A 23,632-nucleotide genomic window follows, 5' to 3' on the forward strand; every position below is an offset into this window, starting at 1 on the left:
CACAAACTGCATGCACCAGAAGTAGGCATTGTGTTCCTCGTGTTATTCCTCCAGTGCCAAAACCAAGGATTATGTAATCTTGTAAGCTTGTGAGTTCCAGATTGTTCATTCAAGAAAGGTATAAATGATTTTGATAGTAGTGTCATACCACCGGAAGGTTGTTAAAAGATTACTAGTAGCCATATCCCTGAATCTTTGCCATGGTTTTGCTTCCCAAGAAAGAGTTTATCTATTCCAAATCCATTCCATATCTAGGATCTGCTCCAATGTCCATTCTTCAAAGCAATACAGAAAAGCTAGAATTCAGAAAAGACTCCCCCCCCCCAAAAAAAAAAAATTCAATCTGCAAAATGCACTTTCTGATGTGACTTACTTAAATCCTTTAAATAACTAGATAGCCTGTGCTCTACCTCAACCAAAAGCTATAAACTTGGCTTAGAAATAATTAAATGAAGTTTTACAGAGTACATTATTCAGGAGATTAGATATCATGACTATAATAATACTTTCTGATCTTACTACTTCCATTTTAAAGCTAAATATACTATCTGAAAATAACGGAGTTGGGAGCAACCTTTTGAGTGCTTTTACGATGTCAGTATAGATATGCTATTTGATATAATTATAACAAAGGCACAGTTATACTGCTGCTTTAGAGTAGATATAATTTAATTATATTTTCATCACTTTAATACAGCTTAGCTTAATGGAATATTGGGTCAGTCATCTAGAAACGATTCTTTCCTGCAGCAGTGTTGATGTTAATTCTCTTCAGAATTCCCAGTGACATGTAATTTTTTGTGAAATTGGAATTTGATTTCTGTTTGTTCATTTTTAGCTTCCCAGTGAAGATATTGAAATATTTGAGAATGCTTTGCAGTGCTTATCATTTCTGGTTCAGCTGTATGGAGGGAACGGTCAGGAGAGCATGTCTCCAGAAAACATGGATAACTTTGCTGAAGTGCTGAGATCCAAAAAAGATACACGGCATCGGAAGGTTTTGTTGAGGATTATAAAGAGACTGGTGAGTCCCCTTCTGAACATTTTGAAATTCCATGTCAGGTTGCTGTTTTTTTTATCATTCAGTATTTTGGGGACTGTAAATTTGCTTTCAAAGTAAAAGTAGTATAAAATAATTTTGAAAACAAATATGTGAAATAAAATTTCATGACTTTAAATTTCAGTTTATTTCTCTAACAAAGGTGGACTTCTGTTTTTAAATCTTCTTATGAAACAACTGTAATTTTTTCCTATTTCACTTAGCTCTTCAGCTATTTAATTAATTCATGTTACTTATATATTTGTTTAGTACTTCAGCTTTATGAGGTATTGAAACAATTTTCTGAATGCCTTCTGGAAGAATTAACTTTCTGTTGTTAAATAGCTGCTCAGAAACATGAGGTTTGATTTCGTGGTAAACAAAATGATATTTTGTACTTGAAGTTCGTTTGTATGTAGGTTGTTCTCACCAAGCTTCCAGTTCTGCTCAGCTCAGTCTTTTGCTAGAATAAGCACAAATATAGAAAACTGAACTTGGAATGATATTGAAAATTCATAATTTCCCTCATTCATGTTATTATCCTACGTGTCATTCATCTCCCTTATTTGCTTATGCCCTTCTAAAAAAAAAAAAAAAAAAACTAACAAAAAATTTAAGACAATTCCTATTTATTTTTTCCTTCTACCTTTGCTTCTGTTTCTGGGCAGTTGTCATGCTGGCTAGAAGAGCTTTGGTTTTTTCTTTTCCTTTTTTTCTTTTCTGCAATAACAGTTAAGAGAAAGAAGCAAAAAAGCTATGAGGAAAGGAAGGAGAAAGGATGTTGTAATATATGTATCTTGATTATTTCATATTAGCATAGCTACAGAATTGTTGTGTTTCCTCCATTTTGAAGCCTGCAATTCAAACGTTGACCCTGCACACAGGATATTTAACACAGAAATTTCTATTGATTATCTTAAGACGTCAAAGCTATACTATCACCTTTTAAATATTGGAAGTTCCTATCCTTTTTTATTCTCTCAGTTGTATACCAGTGATGCTGGCTGGTACTTGTTATTTATATCAGGCAGATTTTCTGTAACGACTTTAATGAGATCATAGGATTTCTTCTGAAAGCAAGGTTCATAGATAATTTGACAGATTATTTAATAAATCATACGTTATTTCTCTAAACCTTAAAATGTCCTGTTCAGAGGAGATGATTATCTTGTCATAATCACAAAAGACATAGATATATAGTGACATCTGTTTAACAGGGGTTCAGCCCACATCATCTGTTCATGCTGAATTTTAAAGCCTTGAATGGCATTTTTCATTTTTTTCATAAATTGCTCATACCTGAGCAATATTTTAATTGGAGGATCACTAAGTGCACTAATTTCTATTCTTGCCAGTCAATGCTTGTACAAAGTGTCTTTACAATCTGTGATCACATTGACTTTGATATTAGAGACACGGGTATTGCTTACAAAAGACAGGGATATTATAAAAAGAAATAATTGTGCTTATGGTATAGCTGTCTTTATGGTACGTATTTCTGGTAATATGAAAATGATACAGCAGTAAGACCAGTTAGTCTTTGTCTAAGAGTTAGTTTCATGTGGACCAGTGGAGATGTGTCTCCCAATATCAGAATCTTCCATTTAGAACCATGTCAGAGTAAGTTCTCCATGTGCAATACCGTCTTACCTTGATGAAGTGGAAATTTATATTTTTATGTTGTTTTAATAATCATATTTATTCATGTTGCTTTGCCTCCAGTAAGGTTTGTTTGGACAAAGTCTCATTTATTAGACTTGTAGCACTTTCTTCACTGATTTTTGCCCTCCAATTTTGTTATATTCATTTAGTGAACAGAAATACAGATTTAAGCCAGACTACGTCAAGAAGAAATCTAAGCACAGTCTCGTATTAACACAAGGTACATGTAAAGACCCTTTTGGAGGGTTTTTCTGGTTGAGAACCTTTTTCTGGTTGTCAGCTAACACCTCCAGATCCTTTTCCTCCACACAGCTTTGCAGCCACTGTGCCCCAAGCCAGGGTCACTGCATGTTGTGACCCTAGCACCTAGCACTTGGCCTTGTTGAATGCCATACAACCAGACAGGGCCCATTGATCCAACCTATCCAGATCCCTGTAAAGCCATCCTACCTTCAAGCAGTTCCTGTGTAACTTGGTGTTGCCTGTAAATTCACTGCGGGTACACTTTATTCTTTCATCTAGATGACTGATAAAAGTGTTAAAGAAAATCGGACCCAGTACTGACCCATGGGAAACACCACTGTATACTAGCTATCAAATCAAATCCATTCACAGCGACCTATTGGGCCTGGCCATCCTGCCAGCAAAACAGTACACCTGTCCAAGTCATGAGAAGCCATCAGCAGTTTCCTGAAGAGAAGTCTGTGGGAAACAGTACCTAATGTCTTGCTAAAGTCCATGTAAACAATATCCAGAGCCTTTCCCTCGTCTACTAAGCTTGTCGTCATAGAAAGAGATCAGGTTAGTCAGCCATGACGTGTCTTTCGCAAACCCGTGGTGAGTGGGTCTGCTCACCTGACTGTCCTGGATGTGCCATGTGATGGCAAATCAAGATGATCTCCACAACCTTCCCTGGCACTGATCTCAGACTGACAGGCAGTGATTCCTCAAATCCTCCTCCCTGCCCTTCTTGTAGATGGACGTTATGTTCTCCATCCTCCAGTCAGCTGGGACCTCCCTGGTGTAGCCAGGACTGCTGATACATTATTGGAAGTGGCTTGGCAAACCTGCCAGTAACTTCAGCATCCTTGGGTGGATCCCATTTGACACCATAGATTGTGGATGTTGAAGAAATGATTTTATTGTAGAAAGAAATCGTTAGAATTAAAAACAGAAAAATGCACTTTCAGCTTTTTAAACTATGTAAGAAGGAATCTTTGAAAAGCTCTAAAGAGACATCACTGACCATCTTAACTGTGTTTTTTATAACAAACTCCTAGCTTTCAAAGCTTTTGACTCTGTCAGGCCCAGGTTAACCAGTCTTTTTCAGGGATGTTCTCTCCTTGGCACTGATACAAAGGATGGAAACTGAATAAAATTATTGAGTCAAAGAAACAGGTTTTATTTTTTTCCTTCAGTCCTTTTGCTAACTCTTCTGTTCCGTTTTCTTCATCTTGGGTTAGACAATACTGCTATTCAGATACCCATTTTTAGTGGCATCTGTGTAACTGAAAAGTGATGTCAGAAGAGCGGTCTTTTAGTTCTTTTAGTTCTGGAAGTCTCTCCTGCCACCCTTTGTGGAAATTGCTATCTTACCACTTCACTTTTGCTGTGAGAATATAATGTATCTTGTTACAGTCCAGTAAATCACCTACATTAAAGTACTTCTTTGTGAAGTGGGAGAGATTTTCATGGGGGAAGCATATAGTTCAACTTTCGCTTACTTTGCTCATGAGATTTTAATTTATTTTTCCCCACTGAAAAAATGTCTACCTGCCAGCTCAAATCAACATCTGGTATGTAATGAAAAAGCAAGTGATTATCAGCAGAACTTTCTAGAACTTGACAACGCCTTTTTGCTGGACACATAATCACAATGGGACTATAGCTTGGTACAGGCAAATAAAACGTTTCATCTTTCAAAACAAGGGCAAATGCTTTTTTTTTTTCTTTTTTTGTATTTCATCTGGTAATAGGAAAAATTCCTCTGAGAAAAAAGAATAAACGCCAGGCTCTAACAGACAGTTCTCTGCTCACTGTGCAGAGTGAACTTCTGTTCTGTGTCTTTTACCTTAAGTACTTGTCAAAAAATATATTTGAATTCCACCTAAATCACACTTTTTTCCTCTGATCTTCTTTCTAGAACCTGATTTTCACTAATTTGCATATCATAACTGTCAAAAAGTAGTTCATCCTTTATTTTTGAGCAACTAAGACATTTAAGAAGTGATCTATGTGTCAGATACCCTGTGGAGGATACATAGGAGGATTTCTCAAATTGTATTAGGCTGTGTAGAAAGATGATAAGGCCAGAACTGTGGTACATGCACTATGACAGAAGTCCATAAATTTATTAAAAATTGCCGTGATAGTTCCCAGACTAGGTCCTCATTATCTTAATCACTGATTACACGTTATGAGGAAAGACATTTAGAGCTTGAAAAGAGATGCAGTCTGATACTGGCTAACAACTCTGCAATCCCTCTGAAAGTTGAATTTCTTACTGGAGTTTTCCTCCTCAGTGCACTCCTGCACATATATCTGCACAGAGCTTGCCTCAGAGAAGGGAAAGCAAAATCCCAAGAGATTTTCTGTGTCCCTTTTGCATCTTCAGCTCTGAGTATTCAGCGCCACAAGGAGGTGCTTGTGTGGCAATTCCCAGAGGTCTGCTTTTCCAGAGTTCATAAAGCTAATGAACCTGCTGGCACATCTCCTTCTCTGAGTGTATTTCTCTCAAATAACCCCAGTTAACTGGAGAAAAACTTCTTACACATCTTTCTCCTAATCTGAAACTTTTAAGAATAACTTTATTTAAATTATTCACTGAAGCAATCCATACTATTTCATTGCTCGAAGGGACAATTTTGTAACACAGATGCTTGTTAGACTCTGAATACAATGCTCACTTGTGGGTTACTGATGTGTACTGCTATATGTGCACTGGCTGTTGATGTTTTCCTGAAATTATACATCATCTTACTATCTGGATGATTTTTATACAAACAACTCCTACCCTTCACTGCTACCACTTATTTTCAAGTTGTTAGCAGGTTTGCATCTCTTCATTATAGAACATCTTTGTGTGGCTTTAGTCTGCAGTAGAAGAACATCCTTGGGTAGGATGAAGCATTTTATTAGACATAAACAACTAAAGATTCCCCCACCAAGAAAACACACTTCATGCCTATCTTAGACAGGATGAGTTTCTCACAATTATCTGAAGACAGATGGAAAGGCTAATGCTACTTCATTTCTTTATTCCTTTTCCTCTCACTTGAGAGGCTCCCCCTGTTTACAAAGCCCTCACAGGCCTTCACATAATAGGTATGGACAGATTTTAATGAAATTTGAGAGCGTTTCCAGAGATCGCAGATAGAGAGGCCATTTGTGCAGTGCTGTTGCTTGGTAACCTAAAACCGTCTTATTTGCAGGCTCTGCAATAAAGCAATGGAGATGGACCGCTTGGCTTCCTGGTTGCCATCCCTTCCCAGGTTTGCCCAGAGGGCCTATGGGCAGTGCAAGAGGTGTGCTTCCACCTCCTGCACTGCTGGCTTTAACCTAGTCACAAAGCAGGATTTTTAATACAGCTTGGTGAATTTTACATATATTCTGACCGAAATAAATCGTAATGAAACTCCTTAAAAAGAAACCCCATAACTTATGGGATCTCAGTAATCTGGGCCATCCCATGCTCTTTGATCAAGAAGTGATACATAGAGTTTACAGCTAAAGTGTATCACAGAAGATATTATTAGGTCTATACGTTGATTCAAACAGCAATTAAACAATGATTTAAATAGAAATGGTGTGATTTGAACAAATCTAGCATTTGGCAGGCTGACTTCCCTTTTGTGGTACAGCCCCTTTGCTGTATTTTATTGTTTACAGAACAGTGAATTGAGCTCACACTTGATCAGCTTATCTAAGTCATTTGATATTATATTTTTAATAAAAAAGTCACTTTGGCTGTGTCTTGAACTTGGTGTTTGATTGGTAATGTCTTATGGGCTCTGCCAGATTTCTGTGGGTATTAAATATTGTTCTTTCTTGAATACTGGGGGAATTTTTTTTCCTACATCTAATAAAGCATTTTTAGCAGCAATCATAAAGTAAATGTTTTATCAGTGAAAAAGTATGATTTTGAACAAAGCTTATTAAGCATCTCTATTTTTTCTCAAACATTCTATAAACAAAAATAAACTTCTAAGGTATGGATTATTTACTTTTTAATTATTTGCTTGTTATTAAGAATAACATAGCTTTTCAAATTTTTTTTTACATTTTCATCCTCTGTTATTTTTATGGAAGAGTGCGAAGAATATTTCAGTATTTAGACTTACTTTGTTAGGGCACTGAGAGAATTTTGTTAGGTGTTTTCTCTTTTTGATTAACTTTCCTTCTTGCAGCTAGCCAGAATTCTTAAGTGCAGTGTTCTGAAGCTGTATAGCCATAGGTTGTTTTTCAGTGTGCATCTTTTATATCTTACAAAATTATCAGGATAGGTATCCATGGGCAACAAGTGTCAGTCACTACTGCAGCTCTTGGAATTCTTATCTTCTCCTGTGTTGTCACTTTTGATCCTGTCCAGAAGTTCTGTGGTTGACACCAGATGGCAAAAAAGCTTGCCATTTTTTGGTCCAAAGCTCTGATTATTTCTTCTCATGTAAGGGGCAACATCGCAGGCTATCTACCTGTGTCAGAACCTCTTCTGCTGTGTAAATTTCCTATTTCTCTGAGTATGCTTGCTCTGATTCCTTTTCTGTCATATGGTATGTGTTCCTATGTTCATGTTTAACCACAGTGTTATTTTTTTTTTGTATACAAATTGAGGTATTCTCAACTCAAAGTGCTAAGAAATTTTAGCTGTGAGAATTGAAATATTATTTCAACTTTAAGATCTAAGCTGCGATTTTTCTTTCCCCAGCTGATAACTGGATTCCATGAGCCTGTTCTACTATAAACCATGGTAAAATCAGAAAATTAAGTAGTAAGGCATAAAACTGGATGAATAAGATGTTTCTAGAGTGCAATTAACTTAGCATTTTTGGAGGCATGTGGAAGTTTGCATAGCATGGCAAGTTTTGATTAAGGAGAATGTTGTTGGGACTTCTAACCTTTGATGTGAGATGGATCTCTTTTTTTTTTTGTTTGTTTGTTTGTTTTCTGTTAGCCAGTGATATGTCTGGAATAGCCATAGTTGTCATAATCCAGGGGTGCTGTTCTGTTTTATACACTTACACGTCTACAATGACTAATATGCTGTCAGTGTTTATACGTAACTGTGAAATGTTTCCTACGTATCTAGGAGAGCACACTGCACTTCGGTATTTCCATCAAACAGATAAACACCTGCTTTGCTAGCAAATCATTTATTGACATCTCCTGCTCCCAACTCAGAAGTTCCAACAGAGGTCTATATTAATGGTTTTCCTTCATTTGTCCTGATATCTTTCTAATATAAAGCTAGACAGATCCTGCTTTTGATGCTTTCTGTTTGTCCTAGCAGTGTTATGTTTAATATTACTCTATCCTACCTGAACAGGCTACTATGATTCTTAATGTTGTAAAACATTTAATGGTCCTCACATTAGAAATAATAGATATCATGCAACATTTCACTTAAGAGTATCCCACCAACAGTAAGAAAATACAATTAAATTATCAAAAATGTTTTCTCAGCTGGAATGTTAATGCCTAGTGCACATATTTCTGGGGTCCATTAATGGGAGCATATAAGCAGTAGTTACTGCTATCATTACCATAACTGAATTGCATTACTGCCGGTAGAACAGAACCTCATTGTGGTAAGCTCAGTGCAAACACAGTAAAAAGTCATTTTTTGCTCGAGAGAGCAAGCCAGCTTGCTACTCGTCTTCAAAATAAGTTCAAGAAATTGCCTGACACCAACGCTCTCAATCAGGAAATAATTTGACACAAAGGTGACCATCATTTATAAAACCTGGGCAGTGCTCAGATCTGTGAAAGCAGAAATGGGAGTGTAACTCATTGCTCCTGGCTGCTAACACTGAAGTATATTCATTTTATTCTGAAGTTAAACTCTTATAGTTGCAGTATTATTTCAAAATCCTTAATCTTTATATTCTTAATGTGAACCCAGAAACTACAACTAAGGAAGTTTTTGGTTGCCTGTGTTGAAGATGAGATAGAGGTATACATAGAAACCAGGTTCATTGTGACTTCTTGCAAAGTTCTTTTGTGAAACCTTCAACAAAATCTCCCTTTCTTATTGCATCTATTCACTTAACTCAGCAAATTTCCTGAGGGTGAAGTAGTCCGTTGCATTTCAGTATGAAAGTAAAATTTTAACCATAAGTAAAATGTAACTACCATTTACTGGGAAGAAGTCAAATGTAATTAAATTCCCTACTGGGAAGCAGGGGTCCTTCTTTTGTCTTCTAAATGACCTAATGCAAGACCAAAATCAAAGGGCTTGAAACATCTTATTTAATAAACTTCAGCACTTCCTTTTTCTCCTTGACCATGTCTCTATCTATTGACTTCTGCATATATTTTGAGTTCTGTACCTTAATATAGTGTCTGAGTTTCACTTTTCTGGATCCATATTCTCTTTATCTTCTAAGATTGAAACACAGCTGAGAAGCTTGTGTTTTCAAAAGTCAAGTCATGAGCAAATTTGCAGGTCACAAGGAGCTTGGTTTAACTGATGTAGTGTATGGTTTCAGGTAAATAGGGAATATAGTTCAAGTGCTTATAGGGGTATTTTGTAGAGGGAGACAGCACTTGACCATCAAGCTTTGAGGATGTGGAGGACTCTGAGGCACATGAATGAGGCACAGGAGATATAGATTCATAGGGCATTTCATATGTAGGCTGTCAGAGGGAAATTTTGAGTGAAAATATGACACAGATCCAACAAAAAGTATGTTAGTCTTGATAATGAGACCAAGCAATATGACCATATGAGGTCAAAGGAAGGCAGTGTTTAAGGAGTTACAGCTTGTTGGAAAGATCAAAGACAAAAATTGTTTTAGAGGCATCAGTCATAACATACATGCAATGAAAGAACTCAGAGCATTGAACATCCCTGGATATCACATGCAACTAGTGGTTGGTTGACGTATTCACTAAGAATAAGTGCATACTTTTCAAGTTCCCCAACAGAGGGCCCATATTCATTTTCTAATCCCTAGCCATAATAACCATATCTGGGCTTTATGAACATGATGCTGTGCAATTTCAAATAAGTCTGTGATTAATGTAAGTGTTCTCAAACAAGGTTATGTTTAAAAATAGCATTTGTATGCATTGAGATTAGGCTTTCTACTACTACCATAATTTGCACCCCCCCCCTCCCCAGCCCAAGCAGTGATTCAATCTAACATCTTCAGTGATGAAACCTCCACATTTTAAAGTATGAAGACTCTACTAGTTAAACATTTATAAAGTGCCCGGTGCTGTCATTTCTTAAAACTATTAAAGTGTAATGTTTTTATATGAACATAATTATACATTTATAACAAATGTAATTTCTGGTGATGTGATGTTCTATGGACTGTGAATTACTGTCCTAAATTTCACACAGCAGATGCTTTCTCTGGGATATAATGCCTGGTTGATGAGTTCAGATGATGATGAGAATATCTCATAATCTGCATACCAGCTCTACTCTGCTTATACAGCTTGCCTTTTTAGATCCTTCAGGGGGCATTTTGAGAGCAAAGAATTCTTGTGAAAAGCAACTGATTACCCATATCCTTTAACATCAATAAAAATGTACCTCTGCCAGATATAGGTAGCAATCATTTAGAAGATGGATCATCAGATTCGTGACATTTTATAGTATCTCAAATAGCTCTGATGATTTGAAACAAATTTTGGGCAGAGCTTCTTCTCACAGTAGGCTTGGGAGAAATGTAGCAGCAGGATGTCCTGGAGAAGCTGTTGCCTGTGCTGCTGGCTTGTGTGCCTGAGCAGAGCAGCTCTGCAGAGCTTCCTGTGCATTGAATCAGCCTGAAAATATTACCCAAGACCCCTCAATGAGTACGTGTGTTTTGCTTATTCTCATTAGAGTACATGTCTACACAAATCATGCCAGAGTTTAAAACAAAAACAAGTTAATCTATTATGATAGAATCATTCCCATGGAAATGGTTAATTAGTGTGTGCTCGTGCTGCAACTTTTCTTTAAAGTACAACTGTATTTAAATATGTGAAAAAGGGGTTTTTAATGTATGTGATTAAAATGAATAATTGCTTATAAGATCTGTGCCCCCTTTTGTCACTTTAAACCAATACTGCAGTTTGTATATTTCCAATATAAATGGAGATATATTCATGAAATGGTATGCAGCATTTATTTTCAAAGTCCATAACTGTAAGTTGGCTAAGAGTAATTTGTGCTACATATATCAGTCAGAAATGTGTTACTCCAACTCTGCTAATATAGCAATGATTCTTTCAGGATTGTGAGGAGAATTCTTGCTGCTGAAAAGCAAATTATAGCTGTCACTGAAAGACTTAAGAAATAACATGCCCTCAGGATTGCTCGAGTGGACTGTTGCTCCACTGAGGAGCTCTGATGGCATCAGAGAGGTTCTCATGCAATTTATTCATGTAATTGGAATTCCAAGATGTAATACATATTACATTTCGAAGGTGATGTTATTTAATAATGAATGATTTTAGAGACTCTTCTAGTCTCTATATCATATCGTTGCACCTTCATCGTTATATTTATTAGGATCCTTTGCTCCCGATGCCTTTTTTTTCTTACATTATTTCCACCTCTACTCACATGTTTTTGATTCTTCTCTCAGCTTCTGAACCAGATTCTCCTGACCTTTGAAGCTTACTTTTTTTTTTCTTTCTTTCTTTCTCTTTTAAATGAGACTGGAAAGGTCTGTGGGAATTGATGTTGTAATGTGGAGGAGCGAGAATGTTAGATCTATTCCCATCTTAATTTTGGCCACTGCAGGTTCCTTCCCCTTCTTACAGTTTCATGCTTTGATTTTGCATAACTATTTAAGATCTCAAGAGTACATAATTGCATTAGCGTACTGTTATGTGCTTGTGAGTGTACACCTTAAAGCACATGCACCTTTTTTGTAATCCTCTAAAATTTTCTCATTAAATGATAACTTCTCTTACTTTCAGTATTTCCATTTACTTTCAGTATTTCCAGTTAAAAGTTTCGAAAATGGATAGGGTTTGAACTACCTTAATTTTCCAAACTCATTTCCAGAAATTCCAGAGAAAGTCAAATTTCTTTGAAGGTGCTAATTACTGACTCTTGAATATCAGGCCTACAACAAGTTTCTCTTTTCTTTGGCATCCCAAATTTTTGTCTCTTTTGAGTTCTCGAAAAAAGTATTTATTTATCTTATTTGTTTGTTTGTTTGTTTTTATACCTTGCATTTGTGTCTTTTGCTTAACTCTCCTTTTAAAAACTGTTTTAAATTGATGGTGAACCTGATAATGATCTGTTCAAGCTTTCCATCCACAGAGTACAAATGGCTTTGAAAAGAGGCAAACCAAATGGATCCATCTCTAATAGAAAATAATACTTACCAAATGTAAATTGTGCCAAGCTTTTTCTATTCAGCTTTTGCCTAACACCTTGTAGAACACTTCAGGGACTTAAAAAATGATGAAACTTTTAGTTTGACTTGGATGAGAAAGTAGAATGCAAATGTAATCACTCTGACAGTGATGTAATGACTCTGGGACACCTGGGAGTAAGGGAAGATGCAGAGGGCTGTGGCAAGATCTGGAGTGGAATGTGTAGGGAGCATCACTGACTATTGCTGAATACACGTATGTGAGTAGAGAAACAATGTTAGGAAATTATTAGAGGTGTGAAATACAAAGCAGTAATGAACAGTCTCTCAATATGATGGTGGTACTGCACAGGCCTTGTTTCAGAATGATGAGCACTATATTCTGTGTGGGCTCCTCCATGGTGCTGCAGCTGTGCCGCTGTCAGACCTGGCCCCACGCTTACAGAATAGAATGTATATATTGATGGTCTCCAGAGGCACCCCATAATGATTGCAAGCAGCACCTCTGTGTATTGAGTTGTATGTTTAGATGATATTCAGTGTAGTCTTGGTTTTGCCTGGAAACTTATGATGAAGGATTAATCAGAGAAAAAGTAAAAATTATCAGAGTCAAGTTCGTAGTATTTGAGTGGATCAAAGAGCCCTTTCTTCTTAATCATTCTCATGGACAATCATGCTTATAGATGTGGTATCTTATCATAAGTTGGTCTAATTTTGTCAGATTAGTACAAAAGATTTCAGGACAGATGCCAGTTGTAGAACAAAGGACAGACTAACCAGGAAACAGTTGTCTGTATTTAGTTACGTACTTCCAGATGTAAGAAAGACTAGCTCTGAAATACAGTGATGATGCTAGAGTGGCATGTCTTGGACCTGGAGAGAAACTTAGGGAAACACGATATACATTTCTTACATAATTAATAGATTACTAGATCTAATGCTTGAAATATTGAGGTGTCTTATGAAAGAGTTGTCAAAGCTTTCATGCAAGACTTGTTAAATAAACTGAAGAAAACTAATATTGTCTGCCAGTCAAATGACTTGCAGAGCTCATTATTTTCATGGGTTTTTTTTTCCCTGACATTAATCTTTTCTCAAAAAGCATGTGGTTGAAAATAGAGGGATAATTAGCATTATCCCATTTATGAGAAAATACTAGTGACAGAAGCTTATTTATTGTTGTGTACAATTAAAATATGATGTGAACACATGAGAATTTACATTAAAACAAGATTGCAACTTGTCAGCAGTTTCCTTTGTTCAGCTGTGTGTTTATTAGACTACAGCTGCTTACCTACTTTTATATGACATTATAATAATAGTAGCAACATCTTCATTATTCAAGATGTCTAAACCAGTTTGGTTACACAACACACCAAGAAAAATATATCTGATACCATCTTTGTTGAAGAAGTAGATCTGGAAGTAAGATTTTTTTATATGTGTGTTTTATACACATTATACAAAAACCTTCCTGTCTTAGCTCTTTATTGTTTTATATAGGTTTTTTTTCTGTGTTTTTTTTTTAATTCCTTGCAGTTGTTTGTGATTAGCACCTAAGGTGATTTACATAGATAATTTTTCTCATTTTAATGACGACCTTAGAAGCTCTAAAAATAAATGACTTGAAACTTGTGAGAAGCAGAACACATGCATTTCTCTCCTAAACCTGTCATTCTACAAAGTGATTTTTGCAGGCTGATGGTTGGTCTCAGTTAATGTATACAAGGATTTTCGGGATTGGTACTCCTGCTGTTGAGGGTCAGCTTCTTCACGGCCCCGGCTTTTAGGTACGCAGTCTGGAGAGGTCACAGACTTTTCCAGTTCCTGTAGTTAGGTTGGGTGTATTTCAGAGCCTACAGAGAAAAAAGCAAAAGGTTCATCTGTCTCTAGTGCCCTACTGACACACTGCATCCTGAAGGAAAAGAAGAAAAAGTCAGGGCCCGTATTTCTTCCTGGCCTAGAGATGTGGCCCAGCATAGTGAAGCCATCAGCAACTCCTAGTGAAAACATGTAGAAGAAAGATCGGGAGCACTCTGAAATGAAATGAAGGAGTAAAATTGGGCCATTTCATCTTCAGATGCAGAGGGGACAGCCACTGCTGTTAGCTTGTGGTAATATGGTTTGCATTGCTCTCCAAAACTGTTAGAGAAATTGCTCATCACGTGAATTTCATGGATTTCTTTTGCAGTCATTATGTGAAAGTCTAGATATTGTGTGAGCTTTCTGAAAAGGTAGGTAGTGACTGACACAGCTTTCTTGCTGACTCTGTGTCTCTTTTACCTGTCGTATTTCTGTCTGAGGGATTTTATTTCTCACAGTCATCATCATGCAAAAAGTAGAGTCATCACCTATGGCTTTGAGCAGTTCATCTGTTCGTAGCCTGGTTTTCTGGAGCAGAAGCAGAAAGAGTGAATGAGGACTTTGGTCACCATCAAAATTGAGACCTTAAGCACAGGCATCAGGTTTGTTAGTGTGGACAGGGAGACCTGTGCTTAAGTTATTTCCTGTGGCTGCTCTGATTGAAAGCAATATTTCCCATCTTCAGTGTGCTGATGTCTGTCAAAAGGTCTTTTGCGCAGTTCCTCCAACCCCACAACCATCATTTATGAAAAAGTTATGAGATTAGTAGTTTGGGAAGTATACAGTTCTTGAATTACCTTATTTGTTGGGTTTGGGAGTTGAAGAAAGTTGTGTATATCTGTTTTGTCTTACTTCTGCAGTTATATGCTTTGGAGAAACGTTTCCAAAGTACCTTAAAGTCTCACTGCTCTTTGTGAAACATGTAAATTCAGCTTAAATGCCAAATACTGCTTGCAAATGGGAATTAGGTTTATCACTTCTGACATTAATGACATAATTCTATCAGTTCTTTTCACCTAAATGTGATATCATTGACATTGACTTAAATGGATTATTATTTCAATTATTACTTCATCTATACAAAATAATTTATTTAAGAACATCTTGATATTGTAATGGCAAAAGTTTTGTTGTTTCTATTTAAGTAATTTGCAGGTGTTGATCATTTTCTAGAATTATACCACATAATACATAGTCATCTCCTTGTGGCACTTTCCTAATTTATCTCCTGTCCCCAAACCATTGGGCAGAAACTTCTAAGTGAGTGACACTCAGTGGTTTGCCCTCTGATGTCATTTTTAGCTTTTCAACTTTTGCTTAAATCTGGCTATTAATTTGAAAATGTGGAATAGCTCATAATAATCATTGTATACTCCTGTGAAGTTGCAAAGGAAACGACCACAAATGTTCTGATGTTTTCACGTTTGAAAACTGAGGCTTAAAACCCTGTACTTTTAACATTTTAGAAGTCACTTACTAATGACAGTTTAATCATAGGGTTAAAACTAACTGAGATCTAAGGAAAAGAATGAAGAAAAAGAGGAGAGGCAAAAAAAAAGAAGACAAGCATCTCTATACAGGAGCATCTGATCTTAACCTTGGATAGCAGTTATTTGGGAGAGATTTTTGCTGTCCTTCAGTGTACAGAAATGAGATAAGCACAGCACCCGAGAAATGCAGTTGCACCCTGTGGTTTTCAGAAGGAGAAAAACAACTAGACAGTGTTATTGAAACATAGTGGGATTTAGACATAGCTCTTGTAAGCCTGAATTTTAAATACCATCAGCTAAGACTTGATTTACTGCTATCCTTTACTTCTCAGTGGAATTTGTCTGTTTTCTTTTGAAAATTGATAGCATGTGACATGAGTCCCCAGAACCTTTTCCAGTGGTTTGTTATACAATTATATAATGTTCCTCTTTACTGAAAGTGGTGTCTGTGAGGTAAACCATATTCTTGCAAGTATAAAATGTTTCAAGAAAGGGAGTGTATGGTTTCGTAGCAGGTTGTATTTTTTTCACTTTAGCTTTTTTTTAAATTATTTTAAAGTGAAGAATTATAGTTGTAATGTTGTAATCCATACTTTAAAAATATTAAAGATAAAAACGTTCCTGTCTATCTACCTTATTGGCTTCAAAGCCTTGAGTCAACTGAAAAAAAAATAAATAAAGCTGAGCACCACTTTGTGGTAAGGGGAAAATGAAAACATGCATATGAAGTTGCCTTTCTAACTTAATGACTGATTTTTATTCATATTTGACTAACACTGGTTTATTCAACAAAGAGCAGGGAGTGAAGGGGACCAGGCAAATGAAGTGTCCATGGAGGGAAAAAGTTTTAGCATTAAAGTTCTAATCCTAAATGAATGACTTTATTTCATTTTTGGTTGTTTTAAACCTTTATCCTTAACAAAAATCAGTCAGCTTTGAAAGAGTTGTTGTTTATAAACAGAGTGCTAATACTGGGACTTTTAAAGCTCTGGTTTTGGTTGGTTTTGTTCTGTTGGTGTTATTGGGGTTGTTATATCAAGGAGAACACACTTCACCAGTTAATCTACATTAATAGATCTTCAATAACATTCAGGTGGATCTTCAGTAACATTCACACTCTTTCTCTTATTTCTATCATTGGTCCAAAAAAGGCTGTCTCTTTCTGTAGGAACTTCTTCATTGCTTTTTTTTTGTTGTTGGCAGATTCCACTCAAAATGTAGCATTTGAAATTCAAAGATATATCTTTGCAAGTAGAAACTGGAGAGGTCACTGGGTTTCTGGCAGGATAAAATTTCCCTGTGGTATCATTTAACCAATTATCAGAGAAGCATCTCTGTAGAATGTCAGTGTTTAATTGAGGTAATCGTTTGAAACCACCTGTCTGCCCCATTCAAGGTCATACACAGACTTGTTCAGTCAGCTCTTTCACCCTTTGGTAAATCAGTGGAGACTGTTTCTTCTTGCATTCAAACATAAAATATCGAAGTATTTATTACAGCCTTCAGCCTCTTCCAGCTCAGGCACACATGCTGACTGATCCCAACAATAGATGGCGATGAATAGTGCAGAATGCAGGCAAGGGAGCTCTCAGCACTCCTCCAGGCCCACAGACCTTGCACATTACCTTTCCCTTGGAGCAGTGGTGTCAGAGTATAGGTCAGGGCCTGCTGCTGTTGCAGAGCGTTTTTCAGACTGCCACACCTTGGGTTTTTGTTGCATTAAGTGCTAGAGAGATTGTCAGGAGTGCTGCTGCTCAGCAATCTGAGCAGAAGGACGCTGTATTAAAAAAAAATAAATTACGTTGTCTCAACTTTGAGGAGAGAAGTGGAAAAAGAATCTTTTCTAGAGGCATTCAAGACAACCATTATGAGAATATATGAGCATATTTTAGCATATTTCCTGGATGGAAACAGAAAAATGTGAAAGCAGCACAACTTCTGGAATCATGGCACAGCACCCAGCTGTTTGTTCACACGAGTTATGCCTTCAGTTGTGCACGTAGCTTGCTAGGAGTGACATGGATTGTGCTCTTGGACTGTTGACTGTTCTGCAATATAAGTTTTACAAGTAACACAATATTATTCTCTTTTCTCACTGGACCTAGGTGGTGAGTGTGCATTTGGTTATGCTGGAAGTTGTTGAAGTGTCTCACAGGATTTTGTTCTGCTTAATAATGACATTGTGCTATACTTGGAATGACTTTGGAGATGTCTTTAATAGATCAGGATTCATGTTTGTATATTCATAGAACCAAGTTGGAAGGGACCCATGAGAACCATCAGATCCATCTCCTGGCTCCAAACAGGACCACCAAATATCAGCATTTCTGCTTTGCACGGAGGGAGATGATGTGAAGGTGAAAGGAGAGGCAAAACTGATTTAGAAGGATGATCAGAGTTTAAACTGTGCAAAATGAAAGTTTTGCTGTGCTTATACAAGAAGATGGGAAGCAGCAGCCTTTCCTTACACTCCTCACCTTTGATAGAGAGAGACCTCATCTGCCTGGTACAGTTCCAGATCTGACTGCAGCCACAAGACTCAATTTAGATGTTTAGGTTTCTAATGCTTTGATGATGTCACTAGAGCAGAAAGGGGCAGCTTGATGATTGTGTGGAGCAGATAGAAAACAATGACTGCTTGTTGATACATTTGCTGTTGCTTTTTGGTAACAAATGGAATCCAAGCCAAGGTTTAGATCGTTTTCTTGTAAGACTTCAAATTTGGGTGAGTCCTAAACCACCATTGATTTCTGACCCCTCTGAGTTTTATACTCTGCTACAAGCAGATGATCGTGTGTGTTCAAAGCATGCTCATCTGTAATTTTTTATTATTATTTTTTGCAGATAGTTTTTGGTTTTGATAATTTCACCAGTGAAACTGATTCATTTTCTGTTAATTTCACTTCCAAGTATTTTTTAATTTATTTATAGAGCCCTAGGATTTTCAAAGGACGCTATCAACTTGAAGCAACAAAATCATTTTTATCTTTATGTAATGAGGCTTATGTCAGTTATTCTGATACGCTTTGAGTATTTTACTTAGTCATTTTGGGTTGGTTTAGCCAACATGGGAATTAATAGTATTAAAGTAAAATTCCTGAATCCTAATCCCATAAAGTCAGCACGCAAAATAACGCTATATTAAAGAGAAATGTAGAATACAGATTAATGGGAAAGAGGCATACAGACAAGTCTGAAACAGGCATGTGTAGAATAGTATTCCTTATATATGCTATAGGACAATACATTTTCTCAATTCAATTATTAGAAGACTGTTGGCATGCAAGGAGATTAAATTTGTCGGAAGCAACCTTTTGTTACATTCAAAGTGACCACTGAGATGGAATGCATGTGCAGATCTGAGGTACCCTTATCTCAAGAAAATTGAAAAAATCTGGTTACAATAAACTTTAAAAGGTCAGCAAATGTTAGCACAGTCCTCTGTATTCTTTTATGTTTTCATATCTTTCTGCAGAATAAAATAACACTATTACAGTGGGCAGGTTTCAGTGCATATTTGATGGGATGTAGAGTTAAAAAATATTCCAGAAAATGTGTACAACGAATTATATGCACCAGAGAACAGTAATATTGTTGTCTTCTACAAGTAGATTTCAGGCTGATATCTTCATCTTAGTGTGAAAATCAAGATGCAAACTAGAGATAATTTGCATTTTGAGTTTTGTTGCATAAACATTATGAGAAAATTGTTCTACAGCTTTTTGGCAGCACAGCTCTGCTGTTCTTTTCTAAAATTAACTACATAATGCTCTTCCAAGATACAGATGCAGCATGAATTAAGGTTCTTATTTACTGAAGCACTTCCTAGATTCACTAGACTGAGAGGTACAAGTTAAGGAATCCAGCAAAGAGTCAATGACGCTGCAGGGCTGCACCAGTTTGTGCAAGCTAGAAAGTTATATTGTTTTACTGCAAAAATGCCAGGTGTGTGGAACTCCTACATCCTACTGAAGTTAATAGAGTTTGGGTTTGCAGATGTGTAAACTGAAAAATACAATAGATCTAGTGTATTGTATAAATATAGAAGGCTTTTAACAGCTGCTGTGCTGCTTTGGTTGGTGAAGTTGAATGGGAATTTCAGGAGCCAACCTTTTTGATCACTATTTCTATGTTGAACTTTATTAAATAATGGAATATATATAGGACTTGACAGTGGGGATGTGTTCAGAAGACCAGTCTGAAGTCTGTCTTTATTGACTTGTGAAGCACCCTCGCAGTGGAGAGAATATAAGCACTTAGAAATAAGAGAGAGATGAGACTGGGGCCGGTCACAACAGCTTACTGGTTCATGTGTAGGTTAAATCAAATATTGTAGTTACTTAACAAGTAATGCCTCTTCATTTGCACATTGGTATGTTTTCAAACATTGGTTAGTTCCATTTTATTGAAAGTGCCATATTCTTATTCTTAGCCATGCCCTTAGACATTATTTTTTTTACAACAATGTGTCCCTCTTGGTGCCAATCCCTTCCACCCACACACCCATCGTATTCACACAGTAATTTATCATGACATTCAGAAAGAAAAAGCTCCGTTTACAATCAAGACATTAAATTATTTCTTAAAATTCAGATTATAGAAGTTCAGTGACTGAATTTGCATAGAAAATGCCTGGTTTGCATAATAACTTGAAATCTATTTACCTTCTCTAATATTTGGTTTTAAACTTCATTTATTCATATTTCTTTTTGGATGACACAGAAGTATTAATATTTTGGGTCTTTTGAATTGGAAGAGACCCTTAAAGGTCATCTAGTCCAACTCGCCTGCAATGAACAGGGACACCTACAGCAAGATCAGGTTGCTCGGAGCCCTGCCAGTCTGACCTTGGATGTCTCCAAAGATGGGGCTTCCACCACCTCTCCGGGCAGCCTGCTCTACTGCCTCACCAACGTTATTGTAAAAACCTTTTCCTTATATCCAGTCTAAACTTTCTGTCTTTTATATTGAAACCATTTATCCTTGTCTTGTCACAACAGATTCTGCTAAAGACTCTGTCCCCTTCCTTCTTATAGCTTCCTCACTCCTTTTGATACCAAAAGGCCATTCTCAGGTCTCCCTAGAGCCTTCTCTTTTCCGAACTGAACAGCTCTCTCAGCGTGTCCTCGTAGAAGAGGTGTTCATCCCTTGGATCATTTTTGTGGTCCTCCTCTGGACACGCTCCAGCAGGTCCATGTCTCTCCTGCACTGAAGACTCCACATCTGGGTGCAGTGCTCCAGGCGAAGCCTCACCAGTGCAGAGAAGAGGGGCAGGATCACTTCTCTTGCCCTGCTAGCCACACTTGTTTGGATGTAGCCCAGGATGCATTTGGCTTTCTGAGCTGAGGGTGCATTGCTGGCTCGTGTCCAGGTTGCCACCCACCAGTACCCCTGTGTACTTTCCGTCAGGGCTGTGCTCCATCCTTACATTCTCCAGCTTGTACTGATAGCTGGGGTCGCCTCAACCCAGGTGCAAGGCCTTGCACTTGGCTTTGTTGAAACTCGCAAGGTTTCCTGAGCCCACTCCTTCAGCCTGGCTATGTCCCTCTGTATGGCATCCTGTCCCTGAGATGTGTTGACTGCACAGCACAGCTTGCTGTCATCTTCAAACTTACTGAGGGTGCACTTGACCCCACTGTTCCTGTCATTGATGAAGATATTAAAGAGTGTTGGTCCCAGAACTGACCCCTGAAGGACACCACTTGTGACTGACCTCCATCCAGACATTGAACCATTTGCCATTACTCTCTGGGTACAATCTCACAACCAGTATCTGCCCACATGATCTTCCCTGGTGTGGAAGTGAGACTGTCAGGTCTGTAGTTTCCTGGGTCATCCTTTCTACCCTTCTTAAGAACGGTACGACTTTTCCTTTTATCCAGTTGCAAGGGGCTTTTCCTGACCACCATGACTTTTCAAATTCAAGTGGCTTGTTGACTACATCAGCTAATTCCCCCTGGACTCACTCAGGTGCATCAAACCTGATCTTCACTGGGACAGGTATCGTTCCCCCAGTTTCCACCTTCTGACCCATTTGCTCAAGGATTGTTTGAAGAGGAGTCACCAGAGAACACTGAGGTAAAAGAGATGTTGAGTACCTCAGCCTTCTCCTTGTCAATTGTGACCAGCCTGCCTGCAATTAGTTCTAGTCAAAATACTTGGGCTGGTTACTTTCCATCCTCCTGGACTTAACTAGATCTTTTCTATAACTCTCAGATCCTGAAGATTTTCCCTTGTTCTTGTTTAGTTTTACCAATTATTTATGTCCCTCCCCCCCTGGTGTAGTTAATAATGGATACTGGGAACTATGGAGCTGCAGTGAGTACTCCCTGTAGAACAGTAGGTTAACTTTGGGGCTTTTTTTTAAGACTATGGGTTTTTAAGGATTTCTTCAGCCTATAGTATTAGCATCAGAAACGTCCTGTTCAGTCAGCAAGGACTTTGTATGTATGACAGGCTGTAGCTAAACTGTACTCTTCTCAGAAGCTTATAATTTATGTCAAGAAATTGTGGGTTAGTGTTTCTGAAAAATCAGGGACATTAAAGCAACTGTGACAAGGCTCACTGATTCTTAGGATTTTCTTTCTCTCTATAGACAACATTAAGCTATGTAATTACCTTCTTTCAGTGAGAATTTATTTTCGCTCCTTTCCCTTCAGCATTTTTTCTTAACTTAGTGTTTCAGTGAGCAATAATTTCTTAAAAAACATCAACAATTCTGTAACTTCAGAAGTGAAATACGTACACATCTGTGAACAATCTAGTCCAAATACAACACTGGCAGCTTACCCTGCATCAATACAGATGTCAGAATGTGAGTTATGGGAGGCAGCGTCCTGGTTTTCTTATTACAGGAAAATATTACAAAACCAGAATGATTCAAAGACCTGAGGGGTTTAGTTACTCAAAGAGATTAGATCTGGGAGGATGGTATTCTTTAGGAAAGCGTAGACTCAGAGACCATACTGATTTATTTTGAATCCTGAGAAGATGAGAATGGATGAGTTATCAGGTTGTTGAAATAAAGTAAGACCAGTACAGAGAGGTACATTCATTTCTCTGAGAGGAGCTGGAGACTAGAGAAATGCATATAAATTTCATTTCACTTAGAAAATACCTGAAATATTTAATAATTTGTCTGGTGTAACCATCTGTAAAGTTTCTTAGTAGTAGTAGTTAAAAGTAAGGATGAGGTAATGATCCAGATTTATTAGTTAAAGTTTGAATTAAATGTGGACAGGAGTTCAGCTGTGAACGTACAGAATTTCAGCAGCTTTTCATAGGAGGAGAGGTCAGTGGCCTCAGCTGGAAATAGGTAATAAGATTGTATTCTTAATGTATCCAGGCATCATGAAACCTTTGGCTTGTTTATGACTCCAGATATTTCCGTAAATTGAATCTGAAGCTTCTTTTTAATATCTTTCTGTAGCCTTTTGTCAGAACAAAAAATGGGTATGAGTAATCAAAAGCCAAATATATGATTATGTTTTGAATGGAAGTGCTCTGTCCACTTGAGCAAAATCCAGGTGACAGTGGGCTACAAAGGTCACTACTCCGAAGTCTCTTCACACCGCACTTACAGATGTGCCACTGCTCTGGTTTATGAAGACAAACTCTACGGTGTGTCTGCTTCATACAGCCCGGTGTGATGACAAACCCTTGATGGGGCCTATCCACTAAGTTCTGGCTGCAGGATTGGAAGTAAGGTTTCTTATCCAGACATTTACAAAAATTATTTTCAGATAACAACCGAAATTTCCTTTGCTGCTTAGTTTAAGTTATGGCTGAGGGTAATTTGAACTAGCCCTGCTGATTTTGTGCTAAAATGAACAAAGAATGGTCACAATTAACTCGTCAAGCTGAGAGAGTGGTAACACAGTTTGCTGCAGCAGGACTTGGAATTGCTGTAACCATTTTTGTAGTGATAGACTGAGGTGGCACATGAAATTAAAATCACAGTTTTTAGATTATGTGAGCATGAACAGTTTCATAGAAAGACTTAGGGGAACAGTAGCTTTCCCTTCTTTGTTTAGGATGAA

At 37.4% G+C, this 23,632-nt stretch overlaps 1 protein-coding gene across 1 annotated transcript in view; it reads left to right on the forward strand.

Annotated features, from left to right (window-relative positions):
• Nucleotides 1-23,632, forward strand: part of ULK4 (unc-51 like kinase 4) — a 196,019-nt gene that overhangs the window by 144,273 nt on the left and 28,114 nt on the right. Inside the window, exon 35 of the mRNA XM_065752754.1 lies at nucleotides 839-1,024. Within this exon, the coding sequence (XP_065608826.1) occupies nucleotides 839-1,024 (186 nt within the window). The remainder of the gene's footprint in view (nucleotides 1-838; nucleotides 1,025-23,632) is intronic.

This window comes from Cyrtonyx montezumae, unplaced genomic scaffold (assembly GCF_038088225.1).
Source record: "Cyrtonyx montezumae isolate F1298 unplaced genomic scaffold, pur_monq_1.0 scaffold_8, whole genome shotgun sequence".
Taxonomy (NCBI): Eukaryota; Metazoa; Chordata; class Aves; order Galliformes; family Odontophoridae; genus Cyrtonyx; species Cyrtonyx montezumae.